Below are 24821 nucleotides of genomic sequence, written 5' to 3'. Positions count from 1 at the left end.
GCTAAAATGAGGGACTAGAGAGAGGCAATTTTCGTATCAGTACTAAATATCTCTCGAATTTCATGCAAAGAAACAGGTTGAGACACGAAAGAAAAGGTCCCTACGTCCACTGTTGAAAAGAGTGTTGGAACACTTGGATGCCTTCTGAGCCACCTTCTTGAAACCAGGCGGAAACTAAGGATGATGCTGTAGAGGAGACCTAGGATAGTACGTGTGGAGAGAGAGGTGTTCTTGGATTTCACTTGGCAGAGTCTGAGATGTTGCTGCTGATACAGATGCTGCTTCCGCACGTGGTGTATGAAGTACATAGCATGAAGTGCACGGGGAACCTTTCCCCTCAGATTCCACATCAGTGGTATCAGCCAGGTGAAATCCTAATTGGTGGAATTGTAACTCATATTGGCTGTTCTTCCCGAGAAGTTCTATTTGAGTGGCACCCTTCCCAGGATGATGCATGTTTGCCAGTGTAAGGACTTCATGGCTTCTCTAATATAGAGTTGATGATGATGTCTGATTTTATTTTAGCAATTCTGTAGACTTGCAAAAACTGAATAGATATTTTTAATAATAATGATGTGCCATAAGGTACCAAAGGAACGCTTTACCAGGGACAAAGAAACTTTGATTGCTCCTCTGAAGTGACACAAAAGAAAGGAATAGGTCGGCTGCAACCTGATGGCACTTTACACACATATATGCAGGATGGAGCGAAGGCAGCATGGTATAGCCATTCTCCTCAGTTCTTAGAAACTATGCAGGGTCAGGCTACATTTTAGTTGGGTTGGTTAGCATGAAGACTTGGTTCTGCAAGAGGCTGGGGAAACTTTAGAGATTTTTTAACCAGCATTTATGTGCATAAGTGGCTTAGAAAAAAAAACTTAATAAAGAGACAAGTGTTCAAAATATAGTGTTTATATAATTTTTTTAATAAGAAGAACTTATAAGGTAGACCACCTAGGAAGACTCTGCAGAGAAAGGAAATGGACAACCACTTCTGCTTCTCACTTGCCTTCAAAGACCTTTGCTGGGGCCGCCATAAATTGGCTGCGACTTGACAGCAGATTACACACATATGCTGGAAATACATAAGAAAGTAATTCCTCACCAAACACATGGGACTTGCTGACACAGACTCTGTTGAAGAATGCTGGATAATGTGTCTTCAATGGGGTCAAAAGAAATCCTCTGATCTATTCAGGAGCAGTTCCACTGCTAACTGAGAGGAACCTCCAGTATCCACTTGAATGCCAGTCATTGGTGGGTAGTGGGAATGTCTTTTTTTTAAAATACATTTTTTATTATTTTTAGGGAATACAGAAAGGAAAGAAGGGGAAGGGAAAAGGTTTGCATCTGTTTGCAATAAATGGCATTGTCCCGATCATTGATATACACACATAGATTATGCTTAGTACCTAGATTATGTTATACTTATTGTAGCTATTACCGGTGATTCAAAATGTTAATTTCTATTCTATTTTTACTCAATAAAAAGTAGCATTGAGTTGGGGGAGATGAAAAGTATCCCAGATGAGCCATTTCTCAGATTTAGTTGGGCCCTTATTGTGTTCTTAGATCCATCAGTGACCAATACAGATGCTGTACGTTGAAAAGTTCTCTTCTCAAACAATAACTGATTTTGGTTGCAGCCTGATAACAAAGTTCTACCAGCACATCCTCGCCTTGGTGTTTGCCATCCATGAGATCAATCAGAACCCCAATATCTTGCCCAATGTCACTCTTGGGTTCCACATCCATGACTCCTACATATATCTGAAATGGACTTACAGGACCACCCTAGACCTACTCTTCACATCACGTGAACTTGTCCCAAACTACAAGTGTGGCACCCCAAAAAAAATGATCGGTGTCATTGGGGGATACAGTTCTGAAACCTCAACAGACATGGCAACTCTTTTAAGTCGCTACAAGATCCCACAGGTAAGAACAGAGAACTCTGATTATTTGGACTTCCACAAATCTCACGTGCAATTGAAGACCCCTTTTCGATCTAGGCCCAAGGGTTTTGCTCCTGCTAGCCTCATCCTGAGCTGACCTGATGGGTTACAGCCTGCTTCTTCCATTGGATTGTTACTTGCCTGCTACCTGGAGGAGAAGACATCTAGCAGTTTGAGACCCTATCATTTTATTTCACATGCGGCTTTGTTGTCTAAATTTGGCTGCATGCAAGCAAAGGGAGGGGTTTCTGGGACTGAATTCACATTGGTTTCAACATTTTGTAGATGTTATTGCTCATAACTGCTTAAATTCTTGTTTAATTCCTTTTTGATTTGTCTTTAAAAGTGGTAAAGGTTGGTTTGGTTCCTGTTTAAGTGTTTCCCATTTGGTTTCTTTCTCTGTGTGTGTGGGAGCCATTTTACTTGGCTGCTGGTGGGTTTGTGTATCCTTATTGTGTGCCTGGTTGTTGTCGGGTTTGGCACTGTGCATCGTATTGGCTTGGTTGGCACCACGTCTGGGCTGGCAGCAGTTCCCCCAGACCTCCAGCTACTGGCATCATGTGGCTGGACATGGGTTTTGTGTGTGTGTGGGGGGGTGCCTCCAGAGCGTGCCTGGGTGCTGCTGTATCCAGCCTCCGCTGTGTGCATAGTGTAGGTTTTGTAAGGGATAGCAAAAGCCCCTTTGGATTTTCTTCAGGTGCCTTGTGTTTTGGGTTTTTTGTAAAGAATCTCAGCTGGCATAGACTTCTCCGTGTGGTTTTTTGTGCTGCTAGGTTGTTGTGCTTCTAGGTAGCTAGGTTGTGCTACTAGGTGGTCTGGTGGTTGTGTAGGGCTTGGTGGGCTTGCTTGCATTAGTTGTTAAGAAAGGAGAAAATGGGCTGGGGAAATTTCCCACCCATGTTAGCCTGTGGGTTTTTTGTTTTGTTTTTGAAGCTGCTATGGGGGGTTGCTATTTGAGGTCCCAAATTTTCAGGTTTGCTAGAAGGGACACTCCTTGCAGGAACCCTCAGGTTTGGTGAAGATTGGCTCAGGGGTTCTGAAGTTCTGGGGTCTGGAAGAGGTAGCCCCCTTCCTCCATTTAAATCAAATGCAAACACTTCGCTTTGTTCCCTACAGAGTAAGGGAGGCAACCTCTTCCAGACCCCATAACTTTGGAACCCCGCACCCAGTCTTCATCAAACTTGGGGGTTCTTGCAAGGAAAGTAGCTTCATGCTACCCTGAAAATCAGGGACATCTAACTGCAAAAATGCTCCCTGAGGAGCTGTGAAAACCCCCAAAAGGCCCCATAGGGTTTTAAAAGCTGGAATTTTGAGCAAACCCGAATGTAAAGCCAAATTCCTATCTTTACTGGTAAAGGAAATTCAGAATTCGGGTTTCCCCAGAAAAAAAATGGCCAAGAAACCCAAATCCGAATTTTCCCAGATTTTCTTTTTTTAACACCCCAACATTTGGTTCACTTTTTCCAAAAAAGGTTTTAATGGCTGCCGGATAATTCAGTCCCCCTGCTGTGTGAAAAAAAAGGGATAAACCATTTAGATATGGTGATATCTTCTGAGAAATAAAGAGAAATTGAGCATGATTGAGATTTAAAATTTTGGCTTCTGATGTATTTTTATAATACTTGTTTTATTCACACTATAAGCCGCTTTGAGTTCTGCAAGGTGAAAAAATGGCTAATAAATATTTTAAATAAATAAAACAAAAATGTAAAAAACAGCCACGATTCCACACAAGTTTACTAGCTGCAACAGGAAATATGCAGAAAAAAGAAGACGTGCAACAGATTGGGAAAAAGATTGGTCTTTTATGCAATTTACGTTGCCGATATAATAGGATCATGATCTGAGAGAACATTTAAAGACCTTCTGAAACAAGAAGGTGATAAATGAAGGATTCCTATTCTCCTTCTGTTACATGATTTTTTTTTCTTATTAGTTTTCATTTGGCTCATTTGAATCAGCAATGGATAACCCAACCAGCCTCCCTCCCTTTTACCGCACGGTCCCCCAGGAAGCCCTTCAGTACGAGGGAATTGTCCAGTTACTTCTGCATTTTGACTGGAAATGGGTTGGGCTCTTCACTATGGATAATGAAGGAGGAGACCGTTTTTTGCAAGGATTTGAGCCGATGCTTTCCAGCAAAAGAATCTGTGTGGCCTTCATAGAAAAAGCCACACTAAAGATCGCTTGGGATGACATAAATTTTCTATTAAAATATTGTCTCAGTAGTAATACAGATTTCTTGGATAGCAAAGCCAATGCAATTGTTCTCCATGGAGAAAGTGTAACCCTTGCCTGGCTGGCAACCATTATCTCTCTTCCCACAATTTTTAAGACTGTAACAGGTGCTGATTATGTGGTGAGAACTTCTACAGGAAAGGTGTGGATTACAACAGCCCAGATTGACTTTGCATTCTCTATTGTACAAAAGATATTTACTATACAAATATTCCATGGTGCTCTTTCCTTCACAATTCATTCAAAGGACATCCTAGGATTCCATACATTTCTCCAACAAATAACACCTTCCCGGACAGAGGGGGATGGTTTTATCAAGCAATTCTGGGAACAAATCTTTACATGTTCATTTCCAGATTCCAGTAATCCAACAAATTCAGATGAGACATGCACTGGAGAGGAGAGATTGGAGACTGTCCCAAAAACCTTTTTTGAAATGACCATGATTGGCCATAGCTACAGTATCTATAATGCTATCTATGCCATTGCACATGCTCTACACATCTTGGTGTCTGCCAGAACCAACCACAGAGCCATGGAGCATGCGGGCAGCCTAGCTTCTCTGAATGTACCACCTTGGAAGGTATTTGCTCTTCACTGACAAAAAAAAATCCCCTATCATGCTGAGGGTTGCAAAGAGGTGGGGACATTGAAAAAGTGTTACTGACAATTCGAGATCACCTCTGTGTGAAAACCCGGAAGTGACATCAACTCCCTGTCCCCAGCATGATGCTGTCAGAATTCCCCAAATTTCCAGGGTAAAAGCCATGGAAATTATAGGAACTCCTATAAAATCATGGAGTATTTCCCTCTGACTAACCAGAGTACAAATCTAGAGATGGAGATGAAAAGTGAGAAATCACAACTCACCACCTGGTAATTACTGATCCTCTGTCCCTCTCTGACCAGCCCCTGCAGACTTTGCTTCTCTTCATGCTTCCGTTGGCTTCCTGAAGCTCTGTAGGGAAGGTGGGGGCATGGTATTGTCCTTCTAATGCAGGGGTGGGGAACCTTTTTTCCACCAAGGGCCATTTGGATATTTATAATATCATTCACGAGTCATACAAAGTTATCAAAATAAAAATTAGCCAACCAAACCTCAAGAAGGCAGCTGCCCCAGATGACCCCCCCCCCCATGTGGCAAGCAGGCAGGCATCCAGCTGCGCATTGACGTCCAGTTGCAGGCTGGAGTTGCTCCTGCTCTATACAGTTGGGGCCGGACTCTACAACCGGCTCCTGGTACCTCCTCCTGCCGGAATGAAATGAAGGCACACTGGATAAGAACTCCCCCCCACACACGCATTCCACCCCTGTCCTCTTTAACCCTCCTTTGCCACTAATTCTGTCCCCAGCCCTTTTATAGTACAGAGGGAATATGTTTCTCCATGGCCCCGGTTGGAAAGGGTTAACACAATTTCTTGGGTGGTCCTAGCAGCTCCATAGCTAACAACCCTTCTGCAAGGGGGGGGAAGGTTCTTTTTCTCGGCAAAACAAACTCACATCTGCCTTGAATACAGGCTATTCCTATCCGAGGGAGTGCACGGATCACCAGTCTTAGATCCTTCTGAGCTGGAGATCTGCCAGGACCCTCAAAGGGCCAGACCAAATCATTTTGTGGGCCTGAAACGGCACCCTGGCCTGACGTTCCCCACTCCTGTTCTAATGGATAGGCTCATTTGCGTATATATAGTGATGAAAGCTAATGGGTAATAAAATGCACTCTGGAAGCAGCAAAACCAAAATGGATCTTTTTTTAAAGCTCCCTCAGCAGCATTCATTCCAGAAACACTCTGAATCAAACTTCATTCATTTGTCTTGTAACTGGCCATGGAAGCTTATTCGCATGAGCAACCAAAATACTTGCATTCATAAAAAACCTTCCATCCTTGATGAAAGTAATCTAAAAATCTGTTTGAAGCTGAAAAGTACTGGTGAGTACATTCCAACCCATGGAATTGACTCCCAGCTCCTTAACGGTCTTTCTGTTTCTACTAAGATCCACACAATTCTTCAGAGAATTGCTTTCAACAACAGTGCTGGAGACGAAGTGACCTTTAACGAACGTGGAGAATTGAAAGGTGGATTTGATATTACCAATTTGGTCACTTTTCCAAATGAGTCATATGTCAGAGTCCAGATCGGAAGACTGGATCCTCAGGTCCCACTTGGGAAAAGAGTTACAATCGACGAGGACAGAATTAAGTGGAACAGACACCTCAAACAGGTGAGAAAATATCTCCACTGTCTCTCAAAAATATATAAAATTCTTTGCCATTTAATGAAATGAGTAGACAGAGGCTTTAAGGAAGATAGCAAATGGACTCAACAACTTTTTTGGTCCACAAATTTTGCTGATTGAGACAAGGGCTGCCCATTCCTGACTTTTTGGTGGCTGGGGACAGCATGACTGGGGCACCACGGCAATGCCTCCAAAGCTGGTTCCTGGCCGCTGAAAGGCTTTACAAAGCCTTTGGGAGGCTTTTCCTTTTTTAAATGGGGCATCTTGCACCATTGAGAACGGCAAGGCTACAGCTGCAAAAAAGCCGAAAGGGGACAGGAAGCTGCCTATCAGCAGCTCTGCCCCCAGCAAGTCTTAGCAACACCTTCCAGGATGCCAGCGCTGGGTTTGAAGGCCCAGACACCGTATATGGGCAGCGCTGCCATAGCACCACTGAGAAACCAGTGTAAGGGGCCTCCTCACTGAAGTTGGGGCCACTCTGCAAGGCGTAAGTGGACCAGCCGCCGGTGCAGGGGCCCCCAATGCCGATTAAGCTCCTTCTTGGCCTCCAAAGGACTTTAATCCTTGAGATTCAGGAATGGGCTATGAATCACACCATCACTGGGCTCAACAAGCGTGCAACACTTCAAACTACGTGATCTGGATAACGCACATTCTTCCTTGATATCCAAGATGTTACTCTTCCCATCACCTTGACGTTACAGCTATTGTGAACCAAAATACTTCCAAAATCTTCTCAGTTCTACCTTCTTGTTTTCTTCAATGACAGCTGCCTCCCTTATCTGTGTGTAATGACAACTGCAAGCCTGGTTTCAGCAAGAAAAAGAAGGAAGGAGAGCCATTCTGCTGCTATGATTGTGATCCATGTCCAGAAGGGAAAATGTCAGACAAAGAGGGTAGGAAATGCTCTGATTCATATGACTCCTGTTGAAGTTCGCCATGTTTTTTGGACTGATTGCCTGAAGGGAGGGCATTTAAACATCTGCACTATGGGGAAACATGAAAAAGCTTCTTGGTATTGAACATTGCTTGTGTTGCTGCATTTATTTCCAGAGATTTGCATAATACTTTTTAGAAATAATGGGAACTCGATTCTAAAGAAAACACATCTCCCGGGATGCAGAAGGGCATAGTTCTGTTTTAAGGAAAGAGACAACCTGGTACGAAATTGAGAAGTATCACCATGAACTCCAAAAACCCCTGAAAGGTCCTTTCACCACAATAGGATTCACACTCTCATATCAATATATGTCTATAGGCTGAAAGTCAATGCTAGAACCAGTTATCAAAACTGTTTTAATCAGGGGTTGCAAATGACAGCACATAGGCCAATAAACATACAAGGCATCTCATAACTGTCACTATACTTCATATATATGTGTTTTATTATCTATTTAATACTATGGACCATGACGGTTACCCAGGTGGGAAGACATTTTGAGGGTGTCTTCATCAGCCCACAAAACAGCTGCTACAAACATTCATAAATAATTAACAACTGACACATATTTACACACTGTTAAAAATCATTGTGTGACTAATAAAGAAACCTACCAGTTTATAGGAGGCACTATCTAATAGTCTTCCCATGTATAACATTATTTTACAGTCTTTTCAGTGTTCCTGAAAAGAAACAAACTCCTAACTCTATATAATTACATAAAGGTGAACCAGCTATAGAAGAATGTCAGACTAAAGACACCTGCTATAGAAAAGATCTTAAAGGGAACCAACTATACAAAACATTTGCATTCCAGGTTGATTGTACACAGCATAGTGATTTTTTTGTTATTTCATCAAGGGTTGACCATACAAGGTTAGGTACTATATCATAAAATTGTCTTCATATGATGAATGTGTCTAAATAGGTTCTCTTCTCCTTTCAGACATGGATTCTTGCATGACTTGCTCTGATGGTCATTATCCTAACATGGGACAAGATCAATGCATTCCCAAGATTCCAAATTTCCTTTCCTTTTCCGAACCCTTGAGCATGATTTTAGCCTTTTTGGCTCTCTTCTTCTCTCTGATCACAGCCCTGGTGTTCGCCATCTTTGTCAAGCACAAGGACACTCCCATCGTTAAAGCCAACAACCGGAGCCTCACCTACTGTCTCCTCATCTCTCTCCTTCTCTGCTTCCTCTGCTCCTTGCTCTTTCTTGGAAGGCCCAACAGGGTGACCTGCCTCCTCCGACAAACGACTTTTGGCATCATCTTCTCAGTCGCTGTTTCTTCTGTCTTGGCGAAAACGGTTACAGTCGTGGTGGCATTTATGGCCTCTCAACCAGGAAACATTTTCCGAAAGTGGGTGGGTAAACAATTGGCATGGTCTATTGTTATCTTTTGCTTCTTTGTTCAAATTGGCATTTGTGCTGTTTGGCTAGGATCTTCTGCTCCATTTCCAGATGTGGACATGCATTCACTGCATAGAGAAATCATCGTGCAATGCAATGAAGGGTCAGCCACCATGTTTTACTGTGTCTTGGGCTACATGGGATTTCTGGCCACCGTCTGCTTTATTGTGGCTTTCCTCGCCAGAAAGTTGCCTGACAGTTTCAATGAAGCCAAGTTCATCACCTTCAGCATGTTGGTCTTCTGCAGTGTTTGGCTGTCCTTTTTCCCCACCTACCTGAGCACTCAAGGAAGAGACACGGTGGCCGTGGAGATCTTCTCCATCTTAGCTTCCAGTGCTGGCTTACTAGGCTGCATCTTTTCCCCAAAATGCTATGTCATCATTCTGAGGCCTGAGTTGAACAGAAGAGAGCAGCTGATCAGGAAAAACCATTAAACCCTTCATTCATCTATTCACTTGTTCTGCAGCTGTATCTTTATCTGAATCTATTTATTTTTTATCTGTGGCTATTTTGTTTTCTTCTATTTCAAAGACAATCAACCTTATTTCTTGGATCCCTGTTATTGCACAGGCTTATTGAAGACTAGGGATGTCTGATACGCCCCTGCAACCGGAACGAGGTGGGAAGAATGTGCTTGCAGCAAACTGAGGCCTAAGCCTCTGTTCTTGGTGATACCATTGTTAGCATTGTGTTTTGCCCAGATACCAGATCGTCCATGTGGTTGCTGGTGACATGAGGATGTCACTTCCCCGGACGTCTGGAAATGGCACTGCCGCATTGCCTGTGACAAGGTCTAGGCCGCTGTTTGCTGCTGGTAATTCCCAAAGGATCCCAAATGCCGGCTAATGGCGAGCAATTACCTGCCAATGCTTGCCGTTCCCCACCAAAATTCAGCTGGTCGACAGGCAGAGGCAAACCGAAAGAAAGGGGGGCCAATCCACATCCCCACCTGATGAGGTCACTTTTGGCCTGAGGTAGAAGCACCCACATTGCAGCAGGGGGATGATCTAGCTCTCACTGCCAAACTGTATGAAAACCAGAGACCAAGACCGTTTCTGTCCCGCAACCAGGCCTGCAATCAGATTGGAACACATGCTAACAAATCACCTCCTTCAGGAATATGTAAATATAACCATTTCACACATGCTCAGAAAGGACCCACTCAGCACCTTGTTCTTCAATTTGTTTCTGGAGGTTAAGCTTTTAACCAAACAAATCCCCCAAAAGAGATCCCAGCCAGGACCTGGGGGGGATGTGCAAATTTCCCCTGCTGGCCAATCCTGCGCTTGCGATATGCAATGCTACTTTGAATACTGAATGAGCAGTTTTGCCTCATGACACAAAATCTGCAGCAACAGAACAACGGGTGATCGTTTCACAAACGTTATACTCTGAGTTTTCTTCCTACGGGGCCCAAAAGAACCAGACACTGTTCTACTCTCTGCCAGTCCATACTCATAACAACCCTGTGAAGTAAGTGTGGCTGAGAGGGTGGGACCAGCGCAAGGTCAAACAGCATCCTGCAGGTGGAGAATGGGGATTCAACCCTGGCTCTCCCTGAACCTAGTCAGACATTCCAGCCACTACTTCACACAGGCTCTGAAAGGTCAGGAAAGTGGAGAAAGATCCTCCCTGGCTGCTTGTCTATTTCCTTGCAAAACTCAAAGAGCAAAATCTTATTTTCGGGCCCTCAATGGCTTGCAGTTGGAGGACACAAAGGACCACTTCCTCCCATACTGTACATCCCATCTATTAATGTTTCCCTCTCGGTTCAGATCCTCCTGCTCTCCACACCCCTGCTTCAATCAGTGAGGCAGGTGGTGCTCAGAAACAAGGCTTGTCAGTTTGGCATCTTACCTGTAGAATGCCCTTCCCTTTGAGGCTCGCCTGACACGGAGGTGCACGGCCAAACTTATTCTCTTTGCCCAAGTGGTTAAAAGCCGGGTTGATCTTCAAACATTTTTATCGTTTGCCCCTAAACTGAAAGAACACGTGGTTTAACTTGGGGGTTTATTGCTGGATTTTAAGGCTGGGTTTCTTAGAACTTTTAATGATTCTATGCTGTTTATGGCTTTATCATGATTCACTTTGTAAAACATTTTGAATAGGTTCTCTGTTAAAAGTGGTGAAGAAATTATCCAGATTACAGGGAGGGGGGCATGGCTCAGTGGTAGAACATCTGCTTGGCATGCAGAAGATCCCAGATTTGATCCCCGGCATCTCCAGTTAAAGGGACTGGGCAGGTAGGTGTTCTGAAAGACCTCTGCCTGAGACCCTGGAGAGCCGCTGCTGGTCTGAGTACACAATACTGACTTCGATGGACCAGGGATCTGATTCAATTGAAGGCAGCTTCATGTGTTCATGTGATAAATAAATAAATTCAGCCAAGTTGTCCGCAGTTTTTGCTTTGTCACTTCCATTCAGAGATGCTCGGATTTTTATTGCATCATGGGTGGGGGGGGGCTGCTAGTCTTTCTGAGCTCCCCATTCCAGCTGCTCCCTCACTATAGAGAAGCTGGGATGAAATCAGAAAAAAATATTTTTGCTTCACTAGTTCTGCAAGTTATTATCCCAGAACAAAATTAGCAGTCTTCCAGAGGAGATGACCACCACCATAATTATCAAAATCACTGTAATTTCTTTGCCTGGTCTCAGTTCATATAGCTTTCTTGAAGGAAACAGAAAACAAACCAGAAATAATATCTTAAAGTTCTGCTTATAAAACCCTCTGCTGAGCCATTCACAGCTAAAATGAGGGACTAGAGAGAGGCAATTTTCATATCAGTACTAAATATCTCTCGAATTTCATGCAAAGAAACAGGTTGAGACACAAAAGAAAAGATCCCTACGTCCACTGTTGAAAAGAGTGTTGGAACACTCGGGTGCCTTCTGAGCCAACTTCCTGAAACCAGGCAGAAACTAAGGATGATGCTGTAGAGGGGACCCAGGACAGTATATGTGGAGAGAGAGGTGTTCTTGGATTTCACTTGGCAGAGTCTGAGATGTTGCTGCTGATACAGATGCTGCTTCCGCACGTGGTGTATGAAGTACATAGCATGAAGTGCACAGGGAACATTTCCCCTCAGATTCCATATCAGTGGCATCAGCCAGGTGAAATCCTAATTGGTGGAATTGTATCTCATATTGGTTGTAACTCCCAGGAACCTCTATTTGAGTGGCACCCTTCCCAGGATGATAAATGTTTTCCTGTGTAAGGACTTCATGGCTCCTCTAATATAGAGTTGATGATGATGTCTGATTTTATTTTAGCAATTCTGTAGACTTGCAAAAACTGAATAGGCATTTTTAATAATAATGAGGCAGGAGGAGGTGCCAAAGGAATGCTTTACCAGGGACAAAGAAATTTGGTTGCTCTTCTGAAGGAACAGGTTTTTACTATAACTATTGGCCCTTTCACCATTCATTGGATCAAACCACAAGCTCTTCCTTGTGTGTAAGGTCTCCTCGCTTTACTTCCAAGAAATGCTGATCCCTTTTCCTCCCTTCTTCACCCTGCTTCCACCAGACATCACCCCTCTGGATAGGTAAATATTGCCCAAAGTACCCTCACTCTATTTGCACCCATCCACCCTTTCTTTCCTCAAGTTCTTGTGTGAATTCAGCATTAATAAGTCATTTAGCGCATGTTTGATTCTTCTTCTTATTTTTAAAATTATAAAAATGCTATATTTTGAGCACCTGTCTCTTTATTAGTTGTTTTCCCTAAGCCACTTATCCAGATAAATGCTGGTTAAAAGATCCCTAAAGTTGCCCCAGCCTCTTGAAAAGCCTAGTCTTCATGCTAACTAACCCAACTAAAATGGAGCCAGTGTAGTGTAACAGTTAATAATGTTAGACTAAAATCTAGAGAACCGAGTTTGATTCCGCATTTCTCCACATGAGCAGCGGTCTCTAATCTGGTGAGCAGGGTTTTTTTCACCACTCTTACACATGAATCCTGTTGGGTGACCTTGGGCTAGTCACAGTTCTCTCAGAACTCTCTCAGCCCCACCTGCCTCACAAGGTGTTTGTTGTGGGAAGAGGAAAGGAAGGCGATATGAAGCTGGTTTGCGTCTCCTTAATAAAATAGAGATAATTGGGTATAAAACCAACTCTTCTACTCTAATTAGGGTAACATATGAGGGCATATGTTAAACAGATTAGAAATAGATTAGAAGGAGAATACAAATAGTTTGCACAAAACAGATTTAAAATATGTATGCAACAGTAAAACTCAGAATCACTGGATGAAATTGCTTGGCAGTATGCTGGAGAAACATAAGAAAGTAATTCCTCACAGAAAACATTGGACTTGCTGACACACACTCTGTTGAAGGATGCTGGGTTATGTGTCTTCAAGGGGGTCAAAAGAAATGTGTGGATCTATTCAGGGGCAGTTGTATTGCTAACTAAGAGGAACCTACAGTATCCACTTGAATGACAGTCATTGGTGGGCAGTGGGAATGTCTGATGGTTCAATGTCCAGCTTGTGGGTTTCCCAGTAGCATTGTGCTGTGGGAAATGAAAAGTCCAGATGAGCCATTTCTCACATTTAGTTGGGCCCTTATTGTGTTCTTAGATCCATGTGTGACCAAGACAAATGCCATACGTTGAAGAGTTCTCTTCTCAAACAATAACTGATTTTGGTTGCAGCCTGATAACAAAGTTCTACCAGCACATCCTCGCCTTGGTGTTTGCCATCCATGAGATCAACAAGAACCCCAATATCTTGCCCAATGTCACCCTTGGGTTTCACATTCATGACTCCTCTATATATCTGAAATGGACTTACAGGACCACCCTAGACCTTCTCTTCACATCACTTGAAATTGTCCCAAACTACAAGTGTGGCACCCCAAAAAAAATGATCGGTGTCATTGGGGGATACAGTTCTGAAACCTCAACAGACATGGCAACTCTCATAAGTCGTTACAAGATCCCACAGGTATGATAGGAGAACTGTGATTATTTGGACTTCCACAAATCTGACATGCAGTTTAAGACCCCTTTTCAATCTAGGCCCAAGGATTTCAAAGAGTAAGCAAAAAATAGTGGGAGAGGTGAAATATGTAACTTTGCATTTGACTGTGATATGCATCTTGAAATGAGAGTTGTCAGGAAGGATTTCACAGGATGTGTGACGAATATTCCATTTGAATATGTTGAGATGATTTTTTGTGGGGGGAGGATGTTATAATACTTGATTCTGTTCAATGCATGGGTGTTGATTTGATTATTGGCTAATTCCCTCTGTCTACTGGATAATCCTTTCTAAGTACTATGACCAGTTACTTTTTATTATTACGGTATTACGCTTATTACGGTAGCTACTCAAAATGGAAGCAAAGAAGGATTGCAGGGGAAAGGAAATGTGGAGGATTCACACACATCTGGCGACATTTGTCTGTGGGTTTTGGCATCTCAGATTATGAACAACATTCTTAGAAGGCAACATTTTTGTTTCTACTCAGAATCCATTTTTGAACACCAAAGCTAGAGGTATCTGGTTCTTCTGGGATACTGCTAAAGAACTAACATCAGCTTCATGACTCCAGTTTCCACATCCGGGTGGGGTCTGAATAGTGTGAGAGAAAATCATGATCAAAAGGCGGGAAAATACAAATCAAGATTTTCCCCTGTATTGACCATATGCTCTGATTTTTAAAAATATATAAATTTCGAACATGCTCTTCTTGACCCAAAGCTGTTTAATGCCAGAATCGTGCCCATGAGAAAGAGCACTGCTGGATTTTACATAGAATATTACACTGATTAAATAGCACGTTGAAACCAAGGTTCTGTTTCACTGTTAGGAATTAATCAAAAATAATTGCCAGATTAGTATAGAAGGTTACTGGTGATCAAATAGCCAGCCATGGCTCAGTTGGAAAACAACTGCTTGGTATGCAGAAGGTCGAAGGTTCAATCCCCAGCATCTCCAGTTACTGATCAGGCAGTACTTAATGGGAAAGACCTCTGCCGGAGAGCCATTGCCAGTCAGAGTAGACAAAACTGACCTTCTTCCAATGAAGGGATTGCAAATTCCTGCTGAACAGCTGTACCTGATACACACTTAGGCAATCTAATTATATGTCCCCCAAAAATTAACAAAAAGGAATCAATATCTACCAAAACTCCAGAACTGTAAAATATCATTTGGTTCACTTTTCCCAAAAAAGGTTTTAATGGCTGCCAGATAGTACATTCCTCCTGCTGTGTGGGGGGAAAAAGTGATAAACCATTTAGATATGGTGATATCTTTTGAGAAATGCTTGGACATGTTTGAGATTTAAAATTGTGGTCTTGTATGTATTTTTATAATACTTGTTTTATTCACACTATAAGCCTCCTTGAGTTCTGCAAGGTGCAAAAATGGCTAATAAATATTTTAAATAAATAAAATATAAATGTAAAATACTGCCATGGATCCAGACATGTTCACCAGCTGCAGCAGGAAACATGCAGGAAAAAGAAGATATGCAACAGTCTGGAAAACAGAGTAGTCTTTTATGCAGTTTATGTAACCGATATAATAGGATTAAGATCTGAGGTAACATTTAAAGACCTTTTGAAAAAAGAAGGTGATAAATGAAGTATTCCTATTCTCCCTCTGTAACATGATTTCTTTTCCTATTAGTTTTCATTTGGCTCATTTGAATCAGCAGTGGATAACCCAACCAGTCTCCCTCCCTTTTACCGCACAGCCCCCCAGGAAGCGCTTCAGTATGAAGGAATTGTCCAGTTATTTCTGCATTTCGGCTGGAAATGGGTTGGGCTCTTCACTATGGATAATGAAGTAGGAGACCGTTTTTTGCAAGCAGTTGAGCCGATGCTTTCCAGGAAAGGAATCTGTGTGGCCTTCAGAGAAAAAGCCATAGTACAGGTTGTGTGGGATGACGTACAATTTATATTAAAATATTTAGACAGCAGTAATACAGATTTCTTGGATAGCAAAGCCAATGCAATTGTTCTCCATGGAGAAAGTGTAACCCTTGCCTGGCTGGCAACCATTATCGCTATTCCGACATTTTTAATGAATGTAACAGGTTCTGATTATGTGGTGAGAACCTCTACAGGAAAGGTGTGGATTACAACAGCCCAGATTGACTTTGCATTCAGTATTATGCAAAAGATATATAATATACAAATATTTCATGGTGCTCTTTCCTTCACAATACATTCCAAAGATATCCTAGGATTCCATACGTTTCTCCAACAAATAAAACCTTCCTGGGCTAAGGGGGATGGTTTTATCAAGCAATTCTGGGAACAAGTCTTTCACTGTGCATTAGTAGATTCCATTAATGCAACAAATTTGGAGGACACATGCACTGGAGAGGAGAGATTGGAGACTGTCCCGGCACCTTTTTTTGAAATGACCATGAGTGGCCATAGCTACAGTATCTATAATGCTGTCTATGCTATTGCACATGCTCTACAAATCTTGGCGTCCACCAGAACCAACCACAGAGGCATGGAGGATGGGGTCAGCCTGGCTTCTCTGAATGTGCCACCTTGGAAGGTATTTGCTCTTCACTGACAAAAAAGAAATCCCCTATCATGCTGAGGGTTGCAAAGAGGTGGGGACATTGAAAAAGTGTCACTGACAATTCGAGATCACCTCTGTGTGAAAAAACAGAAGTGACATCAGCTTCCTGTCCCCAGCATAATGCTGTCAGAATTCCCCAAAATTCCATGGTAAAAGCCATGGAAATTATGGGAACCCCAATAGAGTCAGGGAGTATTTCCCTCTGACTAACCAGAGCACAAATCTAGAGATGGAGTTGAAAAGTGAGAAATTATATCTCACCACCTGGTAAGCTCTGACCCTCTCTCCCTTTCTGACCAGCCCCTGCCGACTTTGGCTCTCTTCATGCTTCCTTTGGCTTCCTGCAGCTCTGTAGCGTAGGTGGGAGCCTTCCTATTGTCCTTGTAATGCAGGGGTGGGGAACCATTTTTCCACCAAGGGCCATTTGGATGTTTATAATATCATTCACGGGCCATACAAAATTATCAACTTAAAAATTTGCCAATCCAGACCCAAGCAGGCAGCTACCCCAGATGACCCCCCTCCCTCGTGGAAAGCAGGGAGGCATCCAACCGGTGGCACACTCGCCCACCTGGTGGCACAGGATGGTCTTTTGCACCAGACGGGCATAGCCGTCCAGCCACACGCCACTCCTGCTCCACACGGTAGGGGCCAGATTCTACAGCCGGCTCAAGCTACCTCCACCTGCAGGGATGAAATGAGGACACACTAGCTAAGAACTCCCCCCCCCCCGTGCATTCTGGCCCTGCCCTCTTTAGCACCTCCATTGTCACCACTTTAACACCCAGCCCTCTTGTAGTACAGAGGGAATACGTTTCTCCATGGCCCAGGTGGGAAAGTGTTAACACAGTTTCTTGGGCAGTCATAGAAGCTTCATACCTCACGACTCTTCTTTTTCTCAGCAAAACAAACTCACATCTGCCTTGAATAGAGGCTATACCTGTCCACGAGAGAGGGCGGATCAACAGTCTTAGATCCTTTTGAGCTAGAGATCTACCAGGACCCACAAAGTGATGGATCAAATTATTTTACGAGCCTTAAACGGCCCCTGGGCCTGATGTTCCTCACCCCAGTTCTAATGGATAGGCATATTTGCATATAGATAGCAATGAATGCTACTGGCCAACAAAACAAACTCTGGATGCAGCAGAATTAAAACGGAATTTCTGGAAGCTCCTTCAGCAGAATTCATTCCAGAAACACCCTGAATCAAACTTCATTCCTTTGTTCTGTAATTGGCCGTGGATGCTTATTCTCATGAGCAACCAAAATACTTGAATTCATAGAAACCCTTCCGTCCTTGATGAAAGTAATCTAAAAATCTGTTTGAAACTAGAAAGTATTTGTGAGGTCTTTCCAATCCATGTAATTCACTCCAGGCTCCTTAATACACTTTCTCTTTCTACTAAGCTCCACGCACTTCTTCGGAGAATTGCTTTCAACAACAGTGCGGGAGACGAAGTGACCTTTAACGAACGAGGAGAATTGAAGGGTGGATTTGACATTACCAATATGGTCACTTTTCCAAATGAGTCCTATGTCAGAGTCAAGATCGGGAGGCTGGATCCTCAAGTTCCACTTAATAAAAGAGTTACCATTGACGAGGACAGAATTCAGTGGAACAGACACCTCGCACAGGTGAGAAAAAATCTCCACTGTCTCTCAAAAATATACAAAACTTTAATGAAATGAGTAGACAGAAGCTTTACGCAAGATAGCAAACACACTCAACCACTTTTTTAGTCCAAGAATTTTGCTGATTGAGACACGGGCTACCCATTCCTGACCTTTCCATGGCCAGGGACTGAGGTGTGGCTGAGGTGCTGCTGCGGCACCTCCAAATCTGGTTCTTTTTTAAATGGGCCATTTTGCTCCGTTGAGAACAACAAGGCTACCCCTGCAAAAAAGCCGAAAGGGGACAGGAAGCTGCCTATTGGCAGCTTCGCCCCCCAGCACGCCTTAGCAACACCCCCCAGGATGTCAGTATGGGGCTTTGTGCTGGTGGAACACCGGCGGAGGGCCCATCCACCATCCATGGGTGGCGCTGCCCCGGCAGCAGTGGGAGACCAGTGTATGGGCCTGCTCACTGCCATTGGGGCCACTCTGCAAGGCGTAAGTGGTCTAGGGGGCCCCAATGCCGGTTCAGCCCCTTCTTGGCCACCAAAGAACTTTCATCCTAGAGATTCAGGAATGGGTGTGAATGACACCATCACTGGGCACGCAACGTTTTAATCTCCGTTGATTCAGTAGTGGTCTGGATAACATGTATTCTCCCTTGAAATACAGGATGTTATTCTTCCCATCACCTTGACAACTTTTACAGCTATTGTGAGCCAAAATACTCCCAAAATCTTCTCAGTTCTCCATTCTCATTTTCTTCAATGACAGCTGCCTCCCTTATCTGTGTGTAATGACAACTGCAAGCCTGGTTTCAGCAAGAAAAAGAAGGAAGGGGAGCCGTTCTGCTGCTACGATTGTGATCCGTGTCCAGAAGGGAAAATATCAGACAAAGAGGGTAGGAAATGCTCTGATTCATATGACTCCTGTTGAAGATCCCAATATGTTTCTTAGACTGATTGCCTGAATGGAGGGCATTTAAACATCTGCGCTATGCGGAAACATGAAAAGGCTTCTCGGTATTGAGCATTCCTTGTGTTGCTGTATTTATTTCCAGAAATTTGCGATATACATTTTAGAAATTATGGGAACTCAATTCTAAAGAAAACACATCTGCTGGGCATCAGTAGGGCATAGTTCTGTTTCAAGTAAAGAAACAACCCGGTACGAGATTCAGAAGTATTAGCATGAACACCCAAACTCCCAGAAAGGTCCTTTCTCCACAATAGGACACACACTCTCATACAGTGAGGGAAAAAAAATATTTGAACCCTTGCTAAATTTTCCCTCTGACGAAGAAATGACCAGTCCATAATTTTAATGGTAGGTTTGTTGTAGCTGTGAGAGACAGAATAACAACAGGAAAACCCCCAGAAACCCAGAAGACAAAAGTCAGAGATTGGTGTGCATTATAATGAGGGAAATAAGTATTTGATCCCCTATCAACCAGCCAGATCCTAACCCTAACTCTAACCCTAACCCTCAACCTCCCTCGGTCTGGGGCTCCATGCAAGATCTCATCTCGTGGACTTGCAATGATTATGAGAACAGTGATGAAGCAGCCCAGAACTACACGGGGGGAACTTGTCAATGATCTTGCAGAGCCCGCAAGGCCCCCTTGCTCAAGACAGCACATGTACAGGCCCGTCTGCAGTTTGCCAATGCACATCTGAAGGACCCAAAGGAGAACTGGGTCATTCAGATGTGCATTGGCAAACTGCAGACAGGCCTCTACATGTGCTGTCTTGAGCAAGGGGACCTTGAGGGCTCTGCAAGATCTCAGTCCTTCACGGCGTAGTGTGGTACCAACTGTTTTCATGGTGACTATGGTCACAGCTGCCCTGAGATCATTGACAAGTTCCCCCCGTGTAGTTCTGGGCTGCTTCATCACCGTTCTCATGATGATTGCAACTCCACGAGATGAGATTTTGCATGGAGCCCCAGACCGAGGGAGGTTGAGGGTTAGGGTTAGGATCTGGCTGGTTGATGGGGGATCAAATACTTATTTCACTCATTATAATGCACATCAATCTCTTACTTTTGTCTTCTGAGTTTCTGGAGTTTTCCTGTTGTTATTATGTCGCTCACAGCTACAACAAACCTACCATTAAAATTATGGACTGGTCATTTCTTCGTCAGAGGGAAAATGGGCAAATTTAGCAGGGGATCAAATACTTTTTTCCCTCACTGTATGTGTTTTATTATCTACTTAAATACTATGGACCATAATGGTTGCCCAGGTTGGAAGCCATTTTGAGGGTGTCATTATCAGCCCACTAAACAGTTGCTACAAAGATTCATAAATAATTAACAACTAACACTTATTTACACACTGTTAAAAATCTTAGTGTGACTAATAAAGAAACCTACCAGTTTCTAGGAGACACTCTCTAGTAGTCTTCGAAAGTATAATATTCCTTTACAGTCTCTTCAGTGTTCCTAAAAGGAAACACATCCTAACGCTATATAATTACATGAAGGTGAAACAGCTATAGAAGAATGTCAGATTAAAGACACCGACTATAGAACAGATCTTAACAGGAACCAAGTATACATAACATCTGCCTTTCAGGTTGAATGTACACAGCATAGTGATTTTTTGTTATTTCATAAAGGGTTCACCATACAAGGATAGGTACTATCTCATAAAATTGTTTTTATATGATGAATGTGTCTAAATAGGTTCTCTTCTCCTTTCAGACATGGATTCTTGCATGACTTGCTCTGACGGTCATTATCCTAACCTGAGACAAGTCCAATGCATTCCCAAGATTCCAAATTTCCTTTCCTTTTCCGAAACCTTGAGCATGATTTTAGCCTTTTTGGCTCTCTTCTTCTCTCTGATCACAGCCCTGGTGCTCGCCATCTTTGTCAAGTACAAGGAAACCCCAATCGTTAAAGCCAACAACCGGAGCCTCACCTACTGTCTACTCATCTCTCTCCTTCTCTGCTTCCTCTGCTCCTTGCTCTTCATTGGAAGGCCCAACAAGGTGACCTGCCTCCTCCGACAAACGACTTTTGGCATCGTCTTCTCAGTCGCTGTTTCTTCTGTCCTGGCAAAAACTGTCACGGTCGTGGTGGCATTTATGGCTTCTAAGCCAGGAAACATTTTCCGAAGGTGGGTGGGGAAACAATTGGCATGGTCTATTGTTATCTTTTGCTTCTTTGTTCAACTTGGCATTTGTGCTCTTTGGCTGGGATCTTCTCCTCCATTTCCAGATGTAGACATGCATTCACTCAATAGAGAAATCATCGTGCAATGCAATGAAGGGTCAGCAACCATGTTTTACTGTGTCTTGGGCTACATGGGATTTCTGGCCACCGTCTGCTTTATTGTGGCTTTCCTGGCCAGAAAGTTGCCTGACAGTTTCAACGAAGCCAAGTTCATCACCTTCAGCATGTTGGTCTTCTGCAGTGTTTGGCTGTCCTTCGTCCCCACCTACCTGAGCACTCAAGGAAGAGACACGGTTGCTGTGGAGATCTTCTCCATCTTAGCTTCCAGTGCTGGCTTATTAGGCTGCATCTTTTCCCCCAAATGCTATGTCATCATTCTGAGGCCTGAGTTGAACAGAAGGGAGCAGTTAATCAGGAAAAACCATTAAACCCTTCATTCATTAATTCACCTGTTCTGCACCTGTATCTTTATCTGAATCTATTTGTTTTTTATCTGTGGCTATTTTGTTTTCTTCTATTTATTTATCTGTGGCAATTTTTTTTTTCTGCATAGAATGAAACCCAGAAACCTTCCCCTGAAATTCTTCTGTAATAGGCATCTAAGACTCATTTAGAGAGTTTCTATGGGCCTTTATTCCTTCGTGGGGAGGTTGAAAAATTTCTACATTTGAATGTTTCATTCCTGTAAATCTCAAATAAAAAATGCTGGCTCAGGATTTTTTGGGTGAGAGAGAGTGAGAGAGAGTACTTAGAAGCCTAATCAAAGACCATCAACCTTATTTCTGGTATCCCTGTTATTGCACAGGCTTATTGAAGACTTGGGTTATCGGATACGCCCCTGCAACCGCAGTCGGGTGGGAAGAATGTGCTTGCAGCAAACTGAGGCCTAAGATCTGTTCTTGGTGATACCATTGTTAGCATTGTGTTTTGCCCAGATACCAGATCGTCCATGTGGTTGCTGGTGACATGAGGATGTCACTTCCCCGGAAGTCTGGAAATGGCACTGCCGCATTGCCTGTGACAGAGGTCTAGGCCACTGTTTGCTGCTGGTAATTCCCTACGGATCCCAAATGCCCGCTAATGGCGAGGAATCACCTGCCAATTCTTGCCGCTCCCCTCTGAAATTCAGAAGGTCGACAGGCAGAGGCAAACCGATAGAAAGGGGGGCCAATCCACATCCCCTCCTGATGAGGTCACTTTTGGCCTGAGGCAGAAGCACCCACTACGCAGCAGGGGGATGATCTAGCTCTCACTGCCAAACTGTAAGAAAACCATAGACCAAGACCCTTTCTGTCCCACAACCAGGCCTGCAATCAGATGGGAAGACATGCTAACAAATCACCTCCTTCAGGAATATGTAAATATAACCATTTCACACATGCTCAGAAAGGACCCCCTCGCCACCTTGTTTTTCAATTTCTTTCTGGAGGTTAAGCTTTTTTCCAAAAAAATCCCCCAAAAGAGATCCCAGCCATGTCCTGGGGGTGATGTGCAAATTTCCCCTGCTGGCCAGTCCTGAAGCTTCCTGCGCTTGCAATATGCAATGCTACTTTGAATACTGAATGAGCAGTTTTGCCTCATGACACAAAATCGGCAGCAACAGAACAACGGGTGATCGTTTCACAAACGTTATACTCTGAGTTTTCTTCCTAGGGGGCCCAAAAGAACCAGACACTGTTCCACTCTCTGCCATTCCATACTCATAACAACCCTGTGAAGTAAGTGTGGCTGAGAGGGTGGGACCAGCGCAAGGTCAAACAGCATCCTGCAGGTGGAGAATGGAGATTCAACCCTGGCTCTCCCTGATCCTAGTCAGACATTCCAGCCACTACATCACACAGGCTCTGAAAGGTCAGGAAAGTGGAGAAAGAACCTCCCTGGCTTCCTGTCTATTTCCTCGCAAAACTCAAAGAGCAAAATCTTATTTTCGGGCCCTCAATGGCTTGCAGTTGGAGAACACAAAGGACCACTTCCTCCCATACTGTACATCCCATCTATTAATGTTTCCCTCTCGGTTCAGATCCTCCTGCTCTCCGCACCCCTGCTTAAATCAGTGAGGCAGGTGGTGCTCAGAAACATGGCTTGTCAATTTGGCATCATACCTGTAGAATGCACTTCCCTTTGAGGCTCGCCTGACACCGAGGTGCAAGGCCAAACATATTCTCTTTTCCCAAGTGGTTAAAAGCCGGGTTGATCTTTGAATATTTTGATCATTTGCCCCTAACCTGAGAGAACACATGGTTTAGCTTGGGGGTTTATTGCTGGATTTTTAGGCTGGTTTTCTTGGAACTTTTAATGATTCTGTGCTGTTTATGGCTTTATCTTGCCTCACTTTGTCAAACTTTGAATTGGTTCTCTGGATAAGTGGTGCAGAAATGTTCCAGACTATGGGGAGGGGGCTGTGGCTCAGTGGTAGAGCATTTGCTTGGCATGTAGAAGATCCCAGGTTCGATCCCTGGCATCTCCAGTTAAAGGGTCTATTTGAAAGATTTGAAAGACCTCTGCCTGAGACCCTGGAGAGCTACTGCAGGTCTGAGTACACAATATTGACTTCGATGGACCAAGGGTCTGACTCGGTTGAAGGCAGCTTCATGTGTTCATGTGATAAATAAATTCATCCAAGAAGAAGTTGACCATAGTTCTTGCTTTGTCACTTCCATTCAGAGATGCCCAGTTTTTTTATTGCATCATGGGTGGGCGGGGGGCCCTGCTAGTCATTCTGAGCTTCCCACTCCAACTGCTGCCTCACTATAGAGAAGCTGGGATGAAATTAGAAAAAAAAATTTTTGCTTCACTAGTTCTGCAAATTATTATCCCAGAACAATATTAGCTGTCTTCCGGAGGAGATAATCACCACAATAATTATCAAAATCACTGCAATTTCGTTGCCCAGTCTCAGTTCCAATAGCTTTCAAGAAGGAAACAGAAAACAAATCAGAAATAAAATCTTTAAGTTCTGCTTATAAAACCCTCTGCTGAACCACTCTCAGCTAAAATGAGAGACTGCAGAGAGGCAATTTTTGTACCAGTACACAATATCTCTCGAATTTGAGGCAAACAAGTAGGTTGAGACACGAAAGAAAAGTTTCCTACGTCCACTGTTGAAAAGAATGTTGGCACAATCAGGTGCCATCTGAGCCACCTTCTTGAAACCAGGCAGAAACTAAGGATGATGCTGTAGAGGAGACCCAGGACAGTATATGTGGAGAGAGAGGCGTTCTTGGATTTCACTTGGCAGAGTCTGAGATGTTGCTGCTGATACAGATGCTGCTTCCGCACGTGGTGTATGAAGTACATAGCATGAAGTGCACGGGGAACCTTTCCCCTCAGATTCCACATCAGTGGCATCAGCCAGGTGAACTCCTAATTGGTGGAATTGTATCTCATATTGTCTGTACTTCCCAAGAAGTTCTATTTCATTGGCACCCTTCCCAGGATGATAAATGTTTTCCACTGTAAGGAAGTCATGGCTCCTCTTATGTAGAGTTGATGATAATGTCTGATTTTATTTTAGCAACTAAGTATACTCGCAAAACTGAATAGGCATTTTTAGTAATAATGAGGCAGGATGAGGTGCCAAAGGAATGCTTTACTTCCAAGAAATGCTGATCCCTTTTCCTCCCTCCCTCACCCTGCTTCCACCAGACATCACCCCTCTGGATAGGTAAATATTGGCCAAAGTACTCTCACTCTAT

General features: G+C 43.5%; 2 protein-coding genes across 2 annotated transcripts; both read left to right on the top strand.

Moving 5' to 3' along the window:
- Nucleotides 1-257: 257 nt before the first annotated feature.
- Nucleotides 258-9220, top strand: LOC130490290 (vomeronasal type-2 receptor 26-like). Its single transcript, XM_056864116.1, has 6 exons — nt 258-466; nt 1647-1938; nt 3892-4314; nt 6190-6417; nt 7202-7328; nt 8319-9220. The coding sequence occupies exons 1-6, from the start codon at nt 258-260 to the stop codon at nt 9218-9220; spliced, it is 2181 nt and encodes a 726-aa protein (XP_056720094.1).
- A 154-nt stretch (nt 9221-9374) lies between these two features.
- LOC130490289 (vomeronasal type-2 receptor 26-like) lies at nt 9375-21554 on the top strand. The gene is made up of 7 exons (XM_056864115.1): nt 9375-9405; nt 10139-10259; nt 13440-13731; nt 15424-15846; nt 17746-17973; nt 18724-18859; nt 20653-21554. The coding sequence occupies exons 1-7, from the start codon at nt 9375-9377 to the stop codon at nt 21552-21554; spliced, it is 2133 nt and encodes a 710-aa protein (XP_056720093.1).
- Nucleotides 21555-24821: the final 3267 nt, after the last annotated feature.

Source organism: Euleptes europaea, chromosome 18, assembly GCF_029931775.1.
Source record: "Euleptes europaea isolate rEulEur1 chromosome 18, rEulEur1.hap1, whole genome shotgun sequence".
Taxonomy (NCBI): Eukaryota; Metazoa; Chordata; class Lepidosauria; order Squamata; family Sphaerodactylidae; genus Euleptes; species Euleptes europaea.
Note: the sequence above shows the minus strand (reverse complement) of the source record. Positions and strands in the feature narration are given on the sequence as shown.

Coding starts and splice junctions, on each gene's coding strand:
- LOC130490289 (XM_056864115.1), top strand. CDS start 9,375: ATGTCTGATACGCCCCTGCAACCGGAACGAG. Junction 15,847..17,745: donor TAACAGGTTCTGATTATGTG/GTGAGAACCTCT, acceptor CTTTCTACTAAG/CTCCACGCACTTCTTCGGAG. Junction 17,974..18,723: donor GGAACAGACACCTCGCACAG/GTGAGAAAAAAT, acceptor CTTCAATGACAG/CTGCCTCCCTTATCTGTGTG.
- LOC130490290 (XM_056864116.1), top strand. CDS start 258: ATGTTGCTGCTGATACAGATGCTGCTTCCGCACGTGGTGTATGAAGTA. Junction 4,315..6,189: donor TAACAGGTGCTGATTATGTG/GTGAGAACTTCT, acceptor GTTTCTACTAAG/ATCCACACAATTCTTCAGAG. Junction 6,418..7,201: donor GGAACAGACACCTCAAACAG/GTGAGAAAATAT, acceptor CTTCAATGACAG/CTGCCTCCCTTATCTGTGTG.